This window comes from Caenorhabditis briggsae (genome assembly GCF_000004555.2).
Source record: "Caenorhabditis briggsae complete genome, chrV, whole genome shotgun sequence".
NCBI classification, from domain to species: Eukaryota; Metazoa; Nematoda; class Chromadorea; order Rhabditida; family Rhabditidae; genus Caenorhabditis; species Caenorhabditis briggsae.
Window position 1 is genome coordinate 4,685,280 of NC_013488.2, and position 18,362 is coordinate 4,703,641.

The window sequence follows — 18,362 nt, forward strand, 5'->3', positions numbered from 1 at the left end:
CCCAGGGTACCTCATTTTCAGGGTCTCTTTTTTTCAGGGTGTCATGGACACCTTAAGTCTTTGAGGGTCCCTTTAGTTCCCTTATGGATTTTAGGGTCCCCTTAGGTCCCTTATTTTTTATGAACCCTTTAGCTTCCTTATGATTTTCAGAGTTCCTCAATTTTTGACATATCCTAAAAACACTAGGAAAGTCTTTTTGGATTCTCTATTTTTGCAAAATGTCTTTTTTGAGGTCCATTGACTTTTAATGGTCCTTGATCTGTTTGCGGGTCCCTTTAAGTCTTTTGAAACTTTGATACTCCCAAAAACTAACCTGTCGATGAGCGAATACTCGCCAATGATTGCTGGAAGAAGAGCACATAGTTTCTTAGCTACTTGTCGAACTCCGACAGCAAGAGAAAGTACTCAAGAATAAAAGCAAGGGGAATAGAAATAGGTTCCAAATTCTTCTTTTTTGTTATTTTGTATATCTTTCTTTTTTTTTTCAAACCAACACAACTCAGGGAAGATAAAGAAGTGTGTCCTCTGTCCTCGCGGACGTTTTTTTTTGTAGTCCTAATTCATTCAAAACATGCGAGAAGAAGAAGAAAGAAGGAGAACAGGAATGGATATATGGGTATTTTCAGGAGAAATAAAGAGAAGAAATGGGAGGAGTGGTTTGACGGGAAGGAATACTGGTCGTAGAAAAAAGAAGAAGAAGAGGTGGTTGGAAGACGTTTTTTTGAAAAATTGGAATATGCGGATTGACGACAGGAGATTGACTCCTTTTTTGTAGGAACGAGAAGGAGAAGATTGGACTTAAGTAGGGTGCACTTTGATGGATGACTCGGGAAATTGGGTTTGAGGGGAATTCGGAATCAAGAAAACAAAGAATCCATGAATCTCGGAATCCAGGAATTCAGGCAGGGACCGTAATTCGGGCGTCCCAGATTCTCAATATTGTTACGATCAGCCATAATTTTCAAATACGAGCCAAACCGGCAAAGATAGTTGGTTTTGGGAAAATACTTCAAAAGATATTGCTACAACACTGTATTTCAGAAAAATTCAGAAAAAATTTTAGAATCAGACTCAAAATCTCAGAATCTCAAAATCCAGTAATCCTGGGATCCAGAAATCCAGGAATCCAGGAATCCAGGAATCCAGGAATCCGGGAAAGCGAGAATCTTAAAATTTCAGAGTTCAGGAATCCAGGAATCAAAATATCTCAGAGTCTCAGAATCTCAAAAATCTTAAATCCAGGAATCTCAGAATCTTAGAATCTCAATCTCTCAGAATATAGGAATCCACAAATTAGGAAAGTATAGAATTATTGAGTCAAGAAGGCCAGGAATGCAAAAATCTAAAAATCTCAGAATTTTAAAATTTGAGTGTCATAGAATCGCAGTATCCAGGAATCTAGGAATCTAGGAACCCAGAAACCCCGGGACTAATGAATCCAGTAATTTTGAAATCTTGAAATCTTAGATTTTCAGAATCTCGGAATCTCAGGGTCTCAGAATCTCAGAATCTCCGAACCTCAGAATCTCAGAATTTCAGAATCTCAACATCTCAGAATTTCAGAATCTCAGAATCACAGAAATCCCGAAATACAGATATCCAGGAATTCAGGAATCCAGTAATCCGAGAATCCAAAAAGCCCAGAATCCAGGAAATTCGAAATTCTCAACTTTGAGCTTCCCATTCATGAAGTCTGTCTACAAGGATATGTTTCGCATTTCCTTCCGATTCTAAGAACTTCCTGGTACATACACATGCCATCTTATCTTAAAGTCATAGAACATCGTTTTCCGCCTTTTTTGTGACCAAAGAAAACAAAGGAATTCATTTTTTTTCTTTTTTGAAAAAGCCAAAAAGTTGTCAAGGCGACTTTTTTGGAACTAAAAATGATAGAAATCGGGTGGGTTGAGGGTGTTGACTGATATTAAAATCTTGCATTCTGAAACAGATTCTTCTCGAAAAAACAGAGGTTTTTGGTTTTTTCAATTTTTTAAAAGTTTCTGTCTATTGTAGTTTTGTAGTTTTATTAGTGCTTGTGGCTCCATAAATAATTGCTGACCGAGATTTATGAGGCATACTGTAGGGATGCCATAAAACGTTCGTGTCCCGCTCAAAATAATTAAAAATTTATGGCCAAGTTTTTATGAGATTTTTTTTTGGCTTTCTTTTTCCTTTTTCTTCAGTTTTTCGTGTTTTGGAATCCCTTCTTTGTTCTTGCAAAATTCTAGAAAATACTCAATTTTTGGGGCCAACCTCGTCCGACCGCGGCCCTGTTTCGATAGTCTTGGGACCCAACACAACACTATGCTTCTTGGCGTTTTTAGAAAAATTAGATGTCCATTTTTAGACGAGAGTCCCCAAGAAAAGAAAGGACAGATTTAGAAGCATTGAATTTCCGAAAAAACGGACCAAAAAATAAGAGGAAGTCACATGTTTGGGGAGAGAGAAAAAGTTTCGTAAAAATCACAAAAGCCCCAAGAAAACCGAGAAACTGAAATTTTGAGGGACAAAAAAAATTAGAAAATGTGACTTTGGCGGGGACAGGTGAAATAAATTCTGAGTACTTCTCAGCATTTTCTGCGAAAAAACAGACGAATGAAAAAGAAAGAAAAATTTTGGCGTCTTTTTGCTCCAAGCCTCTCCTGTCCATATGCCAACACGAGACAACATAAATATGTCAGTGTCCGACAAAACAGAAAAAAAACGAATGGATGCAAAAAATGGAAGCAGAGAGCTGAGAGAAATTAATTGGAAATGAGTTGAAAACTTTCAGCGCTCATCATAAAATATGAGCAAAAAGAGCAGTTACTGGAAATTATAAAATAATTGAAAGGGAAGTTTGCTGGAAGAGAGAAAATGGAATTATAATGAGATCTAGTTCTGAAAATGGAGAAGAGCTGATGTGAGCTGAAATCGTGGGATAGGCAGAAGATGAAAGAATTGTGAAATCTAAAACAAAACTCAAAAAATTGTCCAAAAATAAATTTTGAAATCTGTGACAAAATTCATGATCTTACGAAATGATTGATGCTGATTTTTCCCTCATAATTTACAATCATTTTCAGATATTAAAAATACTAATTTTCTGGAATTTGACAAGCTAATCATTGTACACCGCTACGTCGAAATGCATACTGTAACTCCAAAAAAAATTTATAAAAATCTCCTTTTATTCTTCAAAAAACCGTAAAACCTATAATAGAAGAGCGCGCTGTCACATCTGCGCTCAATTATCTCACTTCATGTGAACAATTTATCAGTTGTTGTAATTTTTTATATCTTTCACAGGAATCGAGATAAGTTGGCTCAAAGTTGAAAGTCAGAGGGCCCTTCTATTGCAGGTTTTACAGTATTACAGACAGAACAAAGACAGACAGCTGAAAATCTGATAATTGGAAATGACAGTACAAAGACAGGTTTCTAGGAATTTGACCCCTGGTATTAATGAAATTTCCAATTTAAATGAATAATAGAACCTTAAAATCTAGGAATTCAAAGAATGAACAAATAAAATTGGATGAAAATATGAGTGTTAAACATTTTTATTTAAAAAATGGTCAGTGTCTTAAAATTGGGCTTAAAACTTCGGAAATGAATCATTATCAATGTTTTGTAGTTTTTATAATACAAATTCTGAGTAATAGTTGCCTGATACATAAGTTTTACAATTCATTTTACATTTTAATGCAAAATATTCATTTATAAAGTTTAAGGCTCAATATGGACTCTAGCTTACCATGAATGCTTACAGTTTGAACTCAATTTATCTCGGTTTCTACAGAAGATATCGAAAATCTGTCGACTGAAAATGTGTTTACCATAATCTCGCCAATATTTTATCAGTTTTTCGATGTCTTTCATAGGAACCGAGATAATTGAGCTCGAAGTGCAAGGAGTGTGTATAGACGTTCAATAATGACTAACACTCCAAAATTTCAAGTTTCTTACCTGCACAACTGGCTGTTTTTTCACCACCGTTGACTGTGAAGATGGCGCGATACGTATACTGTCATAATGGGAAAAATTTCTGGGTAACGGAGTGCCCGGACCCACTCCAGTAGATAATTCTATATTCGAACTGCTTTTCAGCAGCTCAAATGAATACTGATCACGTTTCATTTTTCGGGGCATAATTCGACGAAGAACGTCCATTTTTTTTGGGTTTGGTATCTGATAAGATGAGAGATCAGAGATTTGTAATGGAAAGAGCAAAAATGAGAAAAGGAGGAAAAAAAATAAGAGGAAGACAATGAATTTCAATTCAGCATTTGAAGAGGGCCGAAGATTGAAATTGTGGTTTTCTCAATGGCAGGAAATGAGTTATTTAGGAAAAGGGGAAATGCATTAAAGTGTGAAAGAAAATATCGTTAGGGGTCCAGAAATTGGGGATTTTAAGAAGCTCCAGGTAGCAGGTGGAAGTTCTTTAGAAGACGTACTACAGGGCCAAAAATCAGGATTGTCGCACCGCTACCGACTGAGCTACGCGGTCGCCGACTCTTACCACCGCGTAGCCTAATTGGTTTTACTTTGAGCCATTTTATCTCAGTTTCTGTAAAAGATATCAAAAAATGGTCAACTGACAAAATGTTTTTTATATATTATGATAAACATTTTAGGACTTGGGCATTTTTTGATATCTTTTACGGGAAATGAGATATCTGAGCTCAAAGTTGACGGTTTGTTTGGCATTCTGAATAAAGAAATTACGCTAATCTCTGAACTAACACAGAATGCCTAAACCTTGACCCTTCACCACCCAAAAAAAACGCGACAATCCAAGTTCAAGTATCTTGATATCAGTTTATCAGTGCCGGGGACCCAACTGATCGGAAATCACATAGACAATTGTCTCTTGAAAAAAAATTGTCTCAAATTTCCAGATTCTGCAGCTGTGTGGCGGCTATCTTGAAAAGAAAAAACGCATGGAATGAGAGAAAGAAAATTGAGATTGGAGAAAGTGAGAAGAAGAGAAAAAGGGCCCCCTATTGTCTGTGGAAGTTCCAGAAGACGAATTCTATTCTCTAGGGGGGAGAGCGACCATTGAATTCAACCAAAAAAAAGTCTGATTGTGTTTTTTTTGTTCTAGCTGTTTTTTTTTTGTTTATAGACTGCAAATTTTATTTTGAACAAATTTTTGAAAAGCGGTAAATTTGAATTTGTTTAATTTTTCTGGACAAAAAAGGTCCAAAAAATAAAAAAAAACCAAAAATGTTCAAATTTCTTCGGGTTCCCAGAAACCCGCGAATATGGTGATTGGGCGGGAAAAAGAATAGAGGGGTTGAAATGACACGGACCACGAAAAAGAATAGAAAAAGGAGAAAGACCGACGAAGATGAGCCCTCCCCCCTCCCCTCCCCTAACCCGTACACACGACCCTAAACTTTTTGAAAATAGGATAGAAAAAGAGAAGCAATTGTTTGCACTTTTTGGAAGAGAGTTCAGAAACTTTTTTTTTGTTTAAAATTCAAAAATTTTGAAAACTAGGATTGGATATTTAGAAGCCAAGGTAATTCAAAATATCATAAGAATTTGAAAATATTCGGAAAAAATTGTCAAAGACCGGAATCAGAAAAAAAAACTGGAATATCTTTGATATTTCTGAAAACTACAAGTTTCAAAACTAATTTTTCGAAGATTTTTTTTTTGAATTTAACATCATTATGATCCACTTAAAATTTACTACAAAACTACCCAAAAATCAATCTTCTAGCTCAATTTTGAAGAGAGTTAAATTTGGCGAGAGCGCAGAGAAACTAGAGTGTCTGCGTCTCTCGCCTCTAAACTTCAAATGACTGTATCTCTGCTCAAAATGGTCCATTTGATTGATTTTTGGTTGGTTTTGAAGGGGAAAACGATTATTTATTTTCGAAACCTATTTTTGTGGAATCTAAAAAAGAATTTTCAGTGGAAAATAGTGAACTTTAAAATCCTAAAAAAGTGGTACAAAAGAGAATTCCAGAAATTCGAGACAAGTGGTTCGAAAGTTATATGCAGATTCTCATTTCGATTTTAACTATGACCTATTTTTGGTTACAAACGGCATATCTCATGAGAATGGAATTCTACAAAAAAGTTGTCAATTACAAAAACGGGGCTCTATTTTTGTTCAGCATACTCGGAAATTTTCAGACAATTCGAAAAATTGGAAAATATATTTTGAGGACTTCAAAGTTTACTATATTCCAATGAAACAATAAAAATATGTTTTTTTTTCGAATTTCCAACTTTTGAAAAAACCAAAATTCGAGCTTTTTACGAGAATCAAAAAAGAAACAATAAAAAAAATGAAGGGCCCGACTAGAATTTCTAGTCACGCTTTGCTTTCGAAATTGATAGTCTTGGGAATGTATGTACCATGATGTTCCCGGAATATTATTTTTCAAGAAAATTAAGGGTCATAAGAGTGTTTAAAAATTGTGAAAACTTTAAGATCGTTTACTTTCTCCGAAAAAAAGATTTTCTAATACCACATGTTGTTCTATTTCTTTTTCTTTATCTTCTAGTTCTTATTTTTTTCTCCATCATGATGAGCCCATTTTGTTGGTCTCTCAAGAGATGAGAGAGGAGGGGGAAGAAGGCACAATAAAATAAAATTTGTCCGGTGATTTATGCATTTTGGGGGTGATTCGTATACTGGTTGGGAGCACAAAACTTGTCAATCACACAAGTTGAGGTTTTGAGACCCAGAAATTGAGGAATGAATAGAAATTGACGGAGGAGTGGAAAGTCAAGGAAAAGTTCTTGTGAGCCAAATATTGAAAGTGCCGTGCCTCTTCCGGCTGAGCTACGCGGCAGAGTTGTCAGGAAGTAAAATTCTGGAACTCGGAAGTCGGAATTCGGAAGTAGGAAATAAAATTGTATTTCCGGAAGTCGGAAGTCGGAAGCAAATTTTTTATCTCGGAAGTTCGGAAGTCGGAACGCTGGGAAGTAGGAAACCGGACATAGGAAGTCGGAATTAAATTTCATAAAATTGAGCTGTTTTGGTAGCTTATAGTTATTTCGGACCATAACTTTTGATCGTGGGGGGACATGAAAAAAAAATAATGTTCTCGAAATTCCGTTCAAAGATGCCCCTCGAAGAGTTGAACTTGTCGAGACGAGTGTTGAAGGTGCGGGGCCGCTACCGACTGAGCCACGCGGGCAGAGAGAAAGCGGACGCCCGATTGCATACATAAAGGCGAGGACGACAGCTGTACGCAGAGTGACATTAAGCGTTGTACACCGTGACGGTAGAATGCATACTCTAGCTACAAAAAAACTACGAAAAATCTTCTGTCCCCCCACCTTTAAGCTCACAAGTTCAAAATGCTCTAGTCCAGATTTTAATTATGACTTTGGGAAATTATGAAATCCTAAAAGTTTAACTTTCAACTGTTTCTGAAACTTCAAGACCTACATATCAAGCCTCTTTCCAAAGAACAAAGCAAAACACGAAGAACATTCACTCAATTCTCAAAAAAAAACCTTTTTATTCTACTCAAACCGAAAATCTCATTAAATTGCACCGATACTATTTTGGAGAGCCTTTTTTCTTAAGGAACTTTTTCTAGGGGCTCACCAATTTTATACACCACTTTTATGAGGGTCCAGCATGAGCAATATAGAAGTTATGGGAAGTGTAGGGGTAAAAAAGTTACTTATTTTTTGGATAGAACACCTAAAGTTTCGGGTCTTGAAATATTCAGATTTTCTAAGAAAATGAGCAGATTTATATTGAATTTTAAGAAATTTAAAAGAGGATGATTTTCCAGATTTTTTTTGGAACCACAGTATGCATCTTAACATGGAGGTGTACAGTAATTCTTGTTCACTGGCTACTGTGCCGCTGTCACACATTATCAGTCAATCAGATATACAAAACCGTGTTTTCAGTTGATTTAGACCTCAGAACTCTGAAGCTTGGCTATGAAGTTTCCGATCACTTTGGAAACTTTGGAGAGTGTAAAACAGACCCAGATAGAAAGTTTTGCATTTGCAGAATTTTTCGGAAATTCCTAGTTTTTCAGCTTTTCGCCGGTTTTTGAAAGACTTGTTTTTAACGTGTTCAAGACAAAAACGGGTAAAAAACTTCCAAAAATCGGCGAATAGCTAGTTTAAAAAATTTTTTTGGGGGTTTCAAAAAGAAACTAACTAACCTGTTGTGGAAGGTGTGTCAGTCGTAACCGGCTTGTTGGGAACAAATCCATTTTTCCAACTTTTTCCTCTCCTTTTTTCAGCTTCTGCCTGAATTATTCTGTTTTGAATCGAGCTATTTTCACTACGGAATTTCAGAAAGTCAAAGTCTAAACACCCAACTCTGAAATTATGAAAATATGAAAAAAAAGGAAAAAGGATGCTGGAAAATTAACAAGATATGAACAAGATGATGAAGGAGGGAAAAATTGTGACATGTATAGATGAAATATTCGCAATGGATGAATTGGAAAAAAACGACGAGAGAAAAAGTGAGAGCGAATGAAAAAAAACAAAGCAATTCTTATTTATGGGTGAAAAACGCAAAAAAAATGGGGAGAGTGAGAAATCGCATTCATTTTCATTCAATTACGAGGAGCGAAAATTGCGAATAGAAATAGATGAGAGGACATCTGGACAGACAGATAGACCCCCTTACTTTGAGATAATTTATCTCGGTTTCTATGTAAGATATCAAAAAATAGTCAACTGATAAAATATTGCTGATAATATGATAATCATTTTATCGGTTGATTACTATGGGCTCGAAGATATAGGCATGGGTGTTCTAGTTCCCATAGATCGTTTACGTTAACTTGTAACTAATAAAAACTTCAAAAAAACTTCACGCAAAAAATTTACCACTAGATGCTCCTAGAGGGTTTGAACTTGTGGGGAAAATCCTGGGGGTGCCACGCCGTAACCAGCTGAGCTATGCGGTCGGCCGGCCGCGATTTCCGCATAGCTCAAGCAGCAACTCGTTTCAGACATGGCAACAATTATACGTCTTCGCTGTATAACTTTTCTTGTCCCACTTTTTTCCTCTTCGTTTTTTCTAGACAGAATAATAAAGCAAGAAAAAGGAGAAGAATGGTCACGGAAGGAGAGGGAAGATGAGTCAAGGAGGGTGGACAAAACGAAGAAAAAAAGAAAGGAGAAAATTAGAAATAGGAGCTTTTCGCTTTCCTGTGCTGGCATAAAATGAAAGGAAATAATGGGAGAAGAAACGGAACACAATTGCAATTTTTGAAAAAAAATTGGTTTGAAAAATCGAGAAAGCATTGTTTATGTTTTCCTAGGAACCCCCGATAAGTTTATGGACTTTGATGTGTTTTCTTTTCTTGTTCTTTTTCTCTAAATCTCTTCATGTTCTGGTCACTCGAAGCCGTTCAATCATTTTTTTGCACAAAGGTCCATGTGATTTTTATGAGGCTGGGAAAGTGCGAGAAACATGAGTAATAGATTTAAAAAAAGGGCAGACATCGGGACATGCAGAAACACAGAGGTTTTCTTCCGAAACGGTCTATCTCATCAGAATGGAATTTGGCAGAAAAATTGTTAATTCGACAAGTTCTGGAATATTTTTTCATGACTTCAAAGTTGACTGTTTTTCAATGAAACAGTCAAATTTTGGTATTTTTTCAAAATGCTCTTCTAATACAGGCTATAGGGTGCGCAAACAAATTTAATAAATTTTGTGGTTTATTAATGTTGGTTCGGTAGCCATGACCACCAGAATACACAGAGTCCTCTACGCCTCCCTAAAAAACCTCCCGCCCATTTCTTTGTGTTTCCGCTGAGGAACAGGATGTACTTCTCGGAAAAATATGGGGGAAATAAAGTGTACATTTCCTGATTTCGCCACCTGGGGGAAAATTGAGAGGGGAACTCGTGGGCGCTAAGTGGTCCGGAGAGTATAAAGTACGAAAAATGGCGGTCAAGAAACAAATGGCACAAAAAAGCTGCTAAAAACGCCTGACACTATACAACTATGTAAAAACTCCCAAAAAAAAAACAAGAAAAAAGTTCGTGAATAATTTAGACTTCCTGACAGTTGTTTAAAGCGGAAAAAACACACACTAAATTTGCAATCAAACACCCCGCATTTTTTAGAAACTACAGCACCAGCTGATTTTCTGTGTGGTCATTGAATGTGCTCCATTTAGGAAAGGAAAAGAAGAGGGTGGATGATCTAATCTGAAAAAAAAGAAACCCGATTTCTTTTTTTTTCTCAAGTGGTTCTAAAGAGAGAGAAAAGGGCACGAGTGAATATGTGTGACTCTGGGAAAAAATAAATATTTTTTTCGGATGACGGAGAACATTTGGCGAACGATTAGGTTTCAGGAAGTAGATGACACAAATCAAGGAGGAGCATTGAAACAAATTAAAATGAAAATTTGAGCTAGAAGAAATTTTTTTTGAAACTCAACTTTTTGAACTCTGGGTAATCTGGAATGAAACCAGAGACCCAGGGGAATAGTTTATGATCCAAAAAGTCAAAAAATGGGAACAGGAGATCATCAAAACACAGGAATTGGAAATTTAGGGATTTCATAACAGTTGGAAGGTCCTCCAGAAAGTTCTGAAACCCTGGAAAACTGAAAAAAATTTCAGAAAGTTTTGAACTTCTTATGATCTGTAAAATCTAAGAAATCAGAAATTGCAATATTTTTTTAAGTTTGGGAATTACAAAGATGATTATCCTCACAGTCGGAAACTGACAAAATTGCGAAATTCTCAAGAATACGAGAGCTCTGAAACCCCGAAACTTTTGAATGTTTTGAAATTCTGAATTTCTGAAATCCTGAATTTCTGAAATTCTGAATTTCTGAAATCCTGAATTTCTGAAATCCTGAATTTCTGAAATACTGAAGTACTGAAATCATGAAATTCTGAAAAGTGAAATTCAAAAACTTCAGAAACTCTAGTAACAGAAATTTAATAAAAATTCTAAAATTCTGAAGTTCTGAAATTCTGAGATTCTGAGATTCTGAGATTCTGAGATTCTGAAATTCTGAAATTCTAAGATTCTGAGTTCCTGAGATTCTGAGATTCTGAAATTCTGAGATTCTGAAATTCTGAGATTCTGAGATTCTGAGATTCTGAGATTCTGAGATTCTGAAATTCTGAAATTCTGAAATTCTGAGATTCTGAAATTCTGAGATTCTAAGATTCTGAAATTCTGAGATTCTGAGATCCTGAGATTCTGAGATTCTGAGATTCTGAAATTCTGAAATTCTGAAATTCTGAAATTCTGAAATTTCAACAAATCCGGAAATTTGAAAAAAAAAACAATTTTTAGGAAGTTCAGAAATTCAGAAATTTTGAAAATACTGAAATTTGAAAAAAAAAAAGAAAAATTCGAAATTTCAGGAATTTCAGAAAACTTCTTGAATTTTGAAGAATTCATAAAATCAGAAATTCACGAAAAATGACAAAATACTTTTATAAGAAAATCTCATATCTTGTGACTCTCAATCAATGAAAATTTTGGTTTGGGATATTAAAAATTAAGTCGGAAGTTTTGGAAAATTATTTTTGATTTTTCGGGTTTCCGAACTACAAGAACTGATCAGACTTTGGATCAATTTTCAATTTTCTCAAAGAAAAAAGTATAGATCACAAAGTCACAAGGTCAAGAAGTTCTAGGAAATGAGGAAGAAGAGTCAGGGAAAAAAGAAACAAATGGAAAAGAAGATACAAAAAAACTAGTAAAAGTATAATGTCGTTAGGATGTCGAGGGGCTCTAGTTATTAGTTAGACAAGTCTTCTTTGACTTTTTTTTGCATCGAATGCTTCTTTTTTCATTTTCAGCTGTCAGAATTCATTCGGATAAGAATATTATAGGTCAAGTGGAATGGCTGAATATCAAAGCTGTTCCAGGGCCGGCCGAGGCCAGCCGCGCCTTCAGAATAATGAAATTTGCTGAAAATTATGAGAAAAAAATTCTTGTCATGTGGAATTGTTTAAAGTTTTCTTGTGCCCAAAAAAAGGTTCCAAAAGTCCAAAAATGGCAAACCTAAAAGGTCCAAAAACGAAGAAGCGGAAGTCGTTAGAAATGTGTCTGGTTGAAATGGCCTGCGAGATCTTTACTCTTTTTATTTGAATTTTTTGTTGCGAAACTTTTTACTACATTGTAATGTTGATTTTGAAGGAGTTTTTATGTTTTTCTAGCTCTGAATTTTTTTTTGGTTGATCAAAAATCGAGTAGCTGAAGAAAAAAAGGGGTTCTTGGCAAAATGTTATTCGAAAATCTGTGCATAAGGAAATAGGTTTTGCCTACTTTTTGAACGGGTTGAGTCAGTCAGTAACTTGATTTCAGCAGTATTAGGGGGGCTATGAGAAGCTCAGTGGTGTCAACAAGAATTAGAAACTTGGGAATCAAAATTCAAGGGATTTCGAATTCCAGTGAATCTAATGACCTAGAAATCAGAATCTCAGAATCTCAGAATCTCAGAATTTCAGAATCTCAGAATCCCAGAATCTCAGAATCTCAGAAGCTCAGAGTCTCAGAATCTCAGAATCTCAGAATCTTAGAATCTTAGAATCTCAGAATCTCAGATTCTCAAAAGCTCAGAGTCTCAGAATCTCAGAATCTCAGAATCTCAGAATCTCAGAATCTCAGAATCTCAGAACCTCAGATTCTCAGAAGCTCAGAGTCTCAGAATCTCAGAATCTCAGAATCTTAGAATCTTAGAATCTCAGAATCTCAGATTCTCAAAAGCTCAGAGTCGCAGAGTCTCAGAATCTCAGAATCTCAGAATCTCAGAATCTCAGAAACTCAGAATCTCAGAGTCTCAGAATATCAGAATCTCAGAATCCCAGAATCTCAGAACCTTAGAATCTTAGAATCTCGGAATCTCAGAGTCTCAGATTCTCAGATTCTCAGAGTCTCAGAGTCTCAGAATTTCGGAATTCCAGAACCTCGAGTTTTTGCTTTGACACAAAAAAATCTTTAAAAAAGAAACATGCATTCAAGTATGTTTTTTAAAGTGTCCTACTGAATAAGTGATGATAAGCGCTAAAAAGAAAGAGAAGACCTAAAAACAGCTGGAAAAAAATGAAAAATAATGTTCAAACATGTGAGCCGTCTTTGACCTGCTGACTTACTTGTTGAATCATTTATAATTCGAGACGACAGGAAATTCGGATAAAAATTTTGAGAGAAATATTTAGGGTCAGATGATCAATAATGTGTCTGCTTGGAATATCACTAATTTTTCTTTTCGAAGAATTCCTATAAGAGATCGATCAGAGACTAAATTAAAGAAGAGGAAATAGGAGAGATTTTTCGGGGTTCTTCGGAGTTATGGTTTTTTTTCCTTATAATGGGTTTTCATTTTTTAGAAATAATTTTTTTAATGTCCACTTTCACCTCCAGACAAAAATTAGGATCTTAAAACAAAAAAGCGGTTGGACTGCAAAAGTACGAAGAACAAAAGTGAAAAAGTATAATCTTGACTTTCCGAGAAACTTGTATCTGCCCCCGCTTTCTTTTTTTCATCTGCATTTGTTCCTGTCCCATTCGGTTCATCTCATTCTCACATTCGTATGCATTTCCGACGAGTTTTCCGCGACGTGACCCCTTTTTTTTATAAATATTGCGCGATAGGAAAAGAAATGAGAAATGGCACGGAAAGAAAAAAAAAGGTCAGTATTGTTCAGATGACTACGTTAACCGTAAAACCTGTAATAGAAGGGGCCACCACTGTCAAATTTAGGCTCAATTCGACCCAGGACCCAGGGCCCGGAAGCCCAGAAGCCCGGAGGCCCGGAGGCCCGGAGGCCCGGAGGCCCGGAAGCCCGGGAGCTCGGTTCCCTTTCTCGGGATCACTTTCTCTGGAGCCCAGAGCAGAGAGAATTGATTTTTCCCTCAACTTTTCTCTTCCTTCTCTCTTTCTGATTGTGAGGTAATTAAATTTTTCGCTTTTGAAATCTATGAAGTTTAATGTCTTGTTATTAGAAAATATGTAAATACTTCCGAGTTCCCTTTATTCATTATTCAATACTCCGAATTCCAATAATGTATCATTTATTTATGAAGACTCTCTTTGAACAGTTGCTTAGAATTATGAGCTTCCGCATGAAACACTTGCAGAATCTCCACCAGCCCCAATACATCATCGAAACATTTCGCCAGCACCGTACCAACGGAAATGAGCTCCTGGAACCGGAGAGGTCCCATATCGTGACGCGTAAATCTACAGTAGTCCATAAGTGCCTTACTGTACTTTCTTTGTTGCTCGGAGACAATTTCTAATCCGGATCTCGAGATGCCAGGGAGTTCTGGAATATGGGATTTAGGGAAAATATCGGAAGGAGTACAGTACTCGGAGTACAGAATAGAATCATAGTCATAAGAATGTATTCTTCTTGGGTTATACGAACATTCTTCAATTTAGCCACCAGCAGCTTCTGGACACGCTCCACCATGTCCTCGGAAAGTTCTGGCATACTGAAAATTGGCTGTGTTCAAGTTTTCAAATTTTCGAATCCAGATTCACTTCTTAATTCTACATGAGTACAATTCGGTACCATCTGGATTCAGTAGAAGGTCACTGTTATAGCTAGCCGAGAAGAATGCAGATGAAAGAAGATACGAATTCATGGCAAAGCTCTTGATCATGAATTCCTTATCCTCTGAGGTGAGAAGATGCATGAAATCAATACAATTCAAAAACTCCACAGAAGTCCAGACTCCAAAGAATGACCATTGAGATAGAATCAATCCATTGCAGGGTGGTGGTGAGGAGGGTCCCTAGAATTTTACTTGTAGTTTTTTTTTAATTCCAAAAAAACCATACATCGCTAATTCTCAAAGCTGAGAATCCCCTACAGGTCCCATTGATGAGTTCATCAATCGTCGGATCCTGATCACTGCGCATTAGCGTGAAACTTCTCAACCGGTGTGAATCCAAGTACAGTAATCCTTGAATCATGTTGGTCAACACGTCGACAGGGCTCAGGACCACTGGTGGAATGGGTGATTGATCAGTGAACTTTGCTATCGGAAGCTTTGATGCATCTTCAGAGCATTCTCCTGGAGTGTACTTCATACCGACGTCCAGGCATCTTTGAAATCGACAGGCACGGCATTTTGGGCGTTCTCTGCATGACTCTGAAAATCGAAAAAATTCAGAAGAAGGTGGGGAGACAAGAAAGTCCTGGGGGGTTTCTTGTGGTTGCGGCATTTGTTGTCAGTCGAGTTTGCGACCACGTAGCTCAGTTGGTAGCGGTGAGGTCACCATGAAAACTTGCTCAGAAGTTCAACTCCATCAGAGGCGTTTTATCATGTCTACCTTTTTGAAAAGTAGAATTCAATTCATTTTTGAATTTCCTAATCCAGTTTCCACCTATTTTCATTGCTCTTCCCTTCTCGTTCCACGCTTCCATTCAAATTCTCAGCTGACGCACATTATAAAGCACTCTAGTTAATATCCATGATTAAGCTCTCTCAATCTCCACCCTCCTGTAATTTCCCTGCAGACTGAGTCTCATTTTAACAGATAATCGGCATTTAATATTACATAAAAGCTTGAAATCTCCGATTTTTTTTTGTGACGCTCAATGAGAAAAAACAGATAGAATAGCTGATCCAAAGTTGGAGAACGTTTATTGGACCGGCACATGTTGTCCGGATCACATGGTATACGGTAGCGGGGATTTGTGTAGGTCAAATAAGTTGAGACTCGTCGATAGATTTCATTTAAAAAATAGTGTATTGGGCCGTACTATTTTGACACGGTAATCATATAAGTGTAAGCCTCTGAATTTCCTAAATCATACCGGTTTAAAACCAAGTTCCATTCAATCAGATAAATTAAAATGTAACAATCATAATATCCTAACTTCCTTTTTCAGACAGCTTGTATTGTTAGTTATAATGATCGACTTCTCTGAAACGTTAGTTCTCAGAATGAAATTCTCATAATAGAATGCTTTAGACTACAGACATTGGAATACTTTGTCATTGTCACAGGAAAGTACTACGGAACAAAAAAAATACGAAAACGCTCAGACAGCTTAATCGGCAAAGATGTATGGGGTGAACAGACTAGTATCAAAATTTGGGATGTCTCACTAGGACTGTCTCACAATTGAGTTTATGTTGGTGTGCAAGTACCGTATTACCACTAATACATAAAAGCGCACCAATCCGTCAAATATGAGCTCAATTATTTCGATTTATGTAAAAGATACCAAAAGTTTATGAAAATTACTCTCTATCAAAAACGATTCAACGGATGAAATATTGGAGATATTATGATGAGTAATTTATCAGAAGATATCGTTTTTGATACCTTTTTCATGAAATGTTATAATTGCGCTCGAATAAACAGTTTGTGTGAGTTTCTATTAGAGGAAGTATCTTAACAGGAAGTACGGTAATCATATGCGATGGTTTCGTGCGCCTAACACGGTCGGCATGGATCGGCTTATAACTCGCTTCAAAATGGAAATTGTGAACAAAACATCATACTAAATGGTAGTTCTGGGAGCTCTCTACAACCACTAATAAGAATCCACCGGTTTCGAAAGCTGTACTTTGATCCGGGCCAACGATTTTTGCCCGGCCCGGCTATTAAACGTCGGACCGCACCTGGTTACTGATTTAAATGCTGGTCGGGTTTTCTGGTCGGGTTTTATAAGATTTAAATGCTGGTCGGGTTTTATAATTGAGCTCTATCATCTCGTATGTTGTTATGCTCACAATTTGAAATGTGAAACGAGTGCTTTTCCCGCCCGTGCCGGTCCGGAATCGGCCTGTCGACAAGTATGAAATCTACCGTGTCTTTTTATTACATGATTTATGGTAATTTTGGTATGTAGTATGAAGCTAAGCAAAGTAAAAAAAAACTATCAAGCTCTTGCTCCATGCTGTGAGTTGATGAATCACAAGGCTCGGTAATTCATATTATGCAGACCTGAAGACAATTTAATTAAAATCCTTCTCTCGCTAACCCCCCCCCCCCCCCCCCAACCTGCTGGACCATGGTAAACGTAGATGTAGAAGCTTAACCAAACCGTCAATTTCGATCTTAATTATCTCGATTTCTGTGAAAGATGTCGGAAATTTAAGAACTGATAAAATATAGGCGACACTATGATAAATAATTTGTCAATTGAGAAAATGTTGATATCGTTTACTGGAATCGAGATAATTGTGCTCAGAGTGTCGGTTTGGATGGGCTTCTATAATATTAGAACAAATACAGTAAGTGAAAGTTACTGTAAACCATAACTCACCAACTCTCCAATAGCACCGTCTCAAATCACGGCACTGATAAGTGACATTGTTGAGAACCACTCTTCGGAAGAACATCTTACAAGCATTGCATGATGGGACCTGTAAATTAGGAAAGGAATATTACCTTTCCACTGGAAAGCTTTAGTACGAGGATTGCTTTGATAGATGGTTAACAGTTGAAGATCCGTTGCAAAGCCCCGTTTTTAACGTTTGCATTTGGAATTCTCACCGTTCCTACTTCAGACATCATTAAAATTTCAACTGATATAATATTTGTCATAACATCAAAAGTATTTTATCAGTTAACAAACTTATGATATCTCTCAAACGAATCTAGATAATTGTGATCAAAAGGCACATATAGGGCAAACCTCTTGTTAAGCGAATACGGTACATGTTTCAGAGAGTTATATGCACAGACCATTTACAGTACATTTTACTAAACTGTAAACTGATAACAGTGGAGTACTCTAGTTACTGTAGCTTTATTCCCAACTCACTCCATAATTCATACCAAACGCCGAGTGGTAACAAACTTGACACCGGACCATCTGAGGTTGCGAAGGATCCAGTACTCCATACTGAAGCGGGTAGATCGGCAACATGATATTCCCGATGCTCCAAACAATGACTGAGATTCCAGCCTGCTCTGTATCACCCTCCACTTCTCATCTTGATCACATTTCTAGAGCAATCCGCTTTTCTCGAAGCGCCCCGCCCGATTCAATGGCTCAACAAATCCAGCTCATTCGACAAAAAATATATGAATGATCTATCTTTTTGCAAGACCTAGAGATGAGAAAATGCGCGTCGCCTTATATGCCGGGAGTGTCATTTTTTCAGTGGCATTTTTTCTGGGACTGGAAATAAAATTGTGAAGGTAAAATTGCTGACGTAAATTTTCGAGTAATACCATGATAACCCCAGTAAGATGGGATTTGTTAGATTAATATGTGGTTAATAGTATTATCCAGAATTTTCTGGTAAGTTCTGGAAAGAAGCAAAAACCAACAAACCAAATATAATACAGGTCAAATTTTGATTTGCTTATTGAAGTTGAATCAATCTGAAAATTCCACGGATCCTTGATGATCGAACATGATCCTTGTTACATACAGGATTTTCCCCGTGATTTTTGATTGGCTCGTTTGATGAAAATCGT

General features: G+C 36.7%; 2 protein-coding genes across 2 annotated transcripts; one reads left to right on the forward strand and one right to left on the reverse strand.

The window, feature by feature from the left end:
- Positions 1–571: 571 nt before the first annotated feature.
- Positions 572–1,734, forward strand: CBG01201 (the record flags this gene model as incomplete). The annotated part of the gene is made up of 2 exons (XM_002635924.1): positions 572–702; positions 1,476–1,734. The coding sequence occupies 2 exons, from the start codon at positions 572–574 to the stop codon at positions 1,732–1,734; spliced, it is 390 nt and encodes a 129-aa protein (XP_002635970.1).
- Positions 1,735–13,984: 12,250 nt separating this feature from the next.
- Cbr-nhr-185 lies at positions 13,985–17,780 on the reverse strand (the record flags this gene model as incomplete). Its single annotated transcript, XM_002635923.1, has 6 exons — positions 13,985–14,238; positions 14,283–14,407; positions 14,457–14,710; positions 14,757–15,070; positions 17,200–17,299; positions 17,715–17,780. 6 exons carry the CDS (start codon positions 17,778–17,780, stop codon positions 13,985–13,987), a joined length of 1,113 nt encoding a protein of 370 aa, XP_002635969.1.
- Between the last annotated feature and the right edge of the window lie 582 nt (positions 17,781–18,362).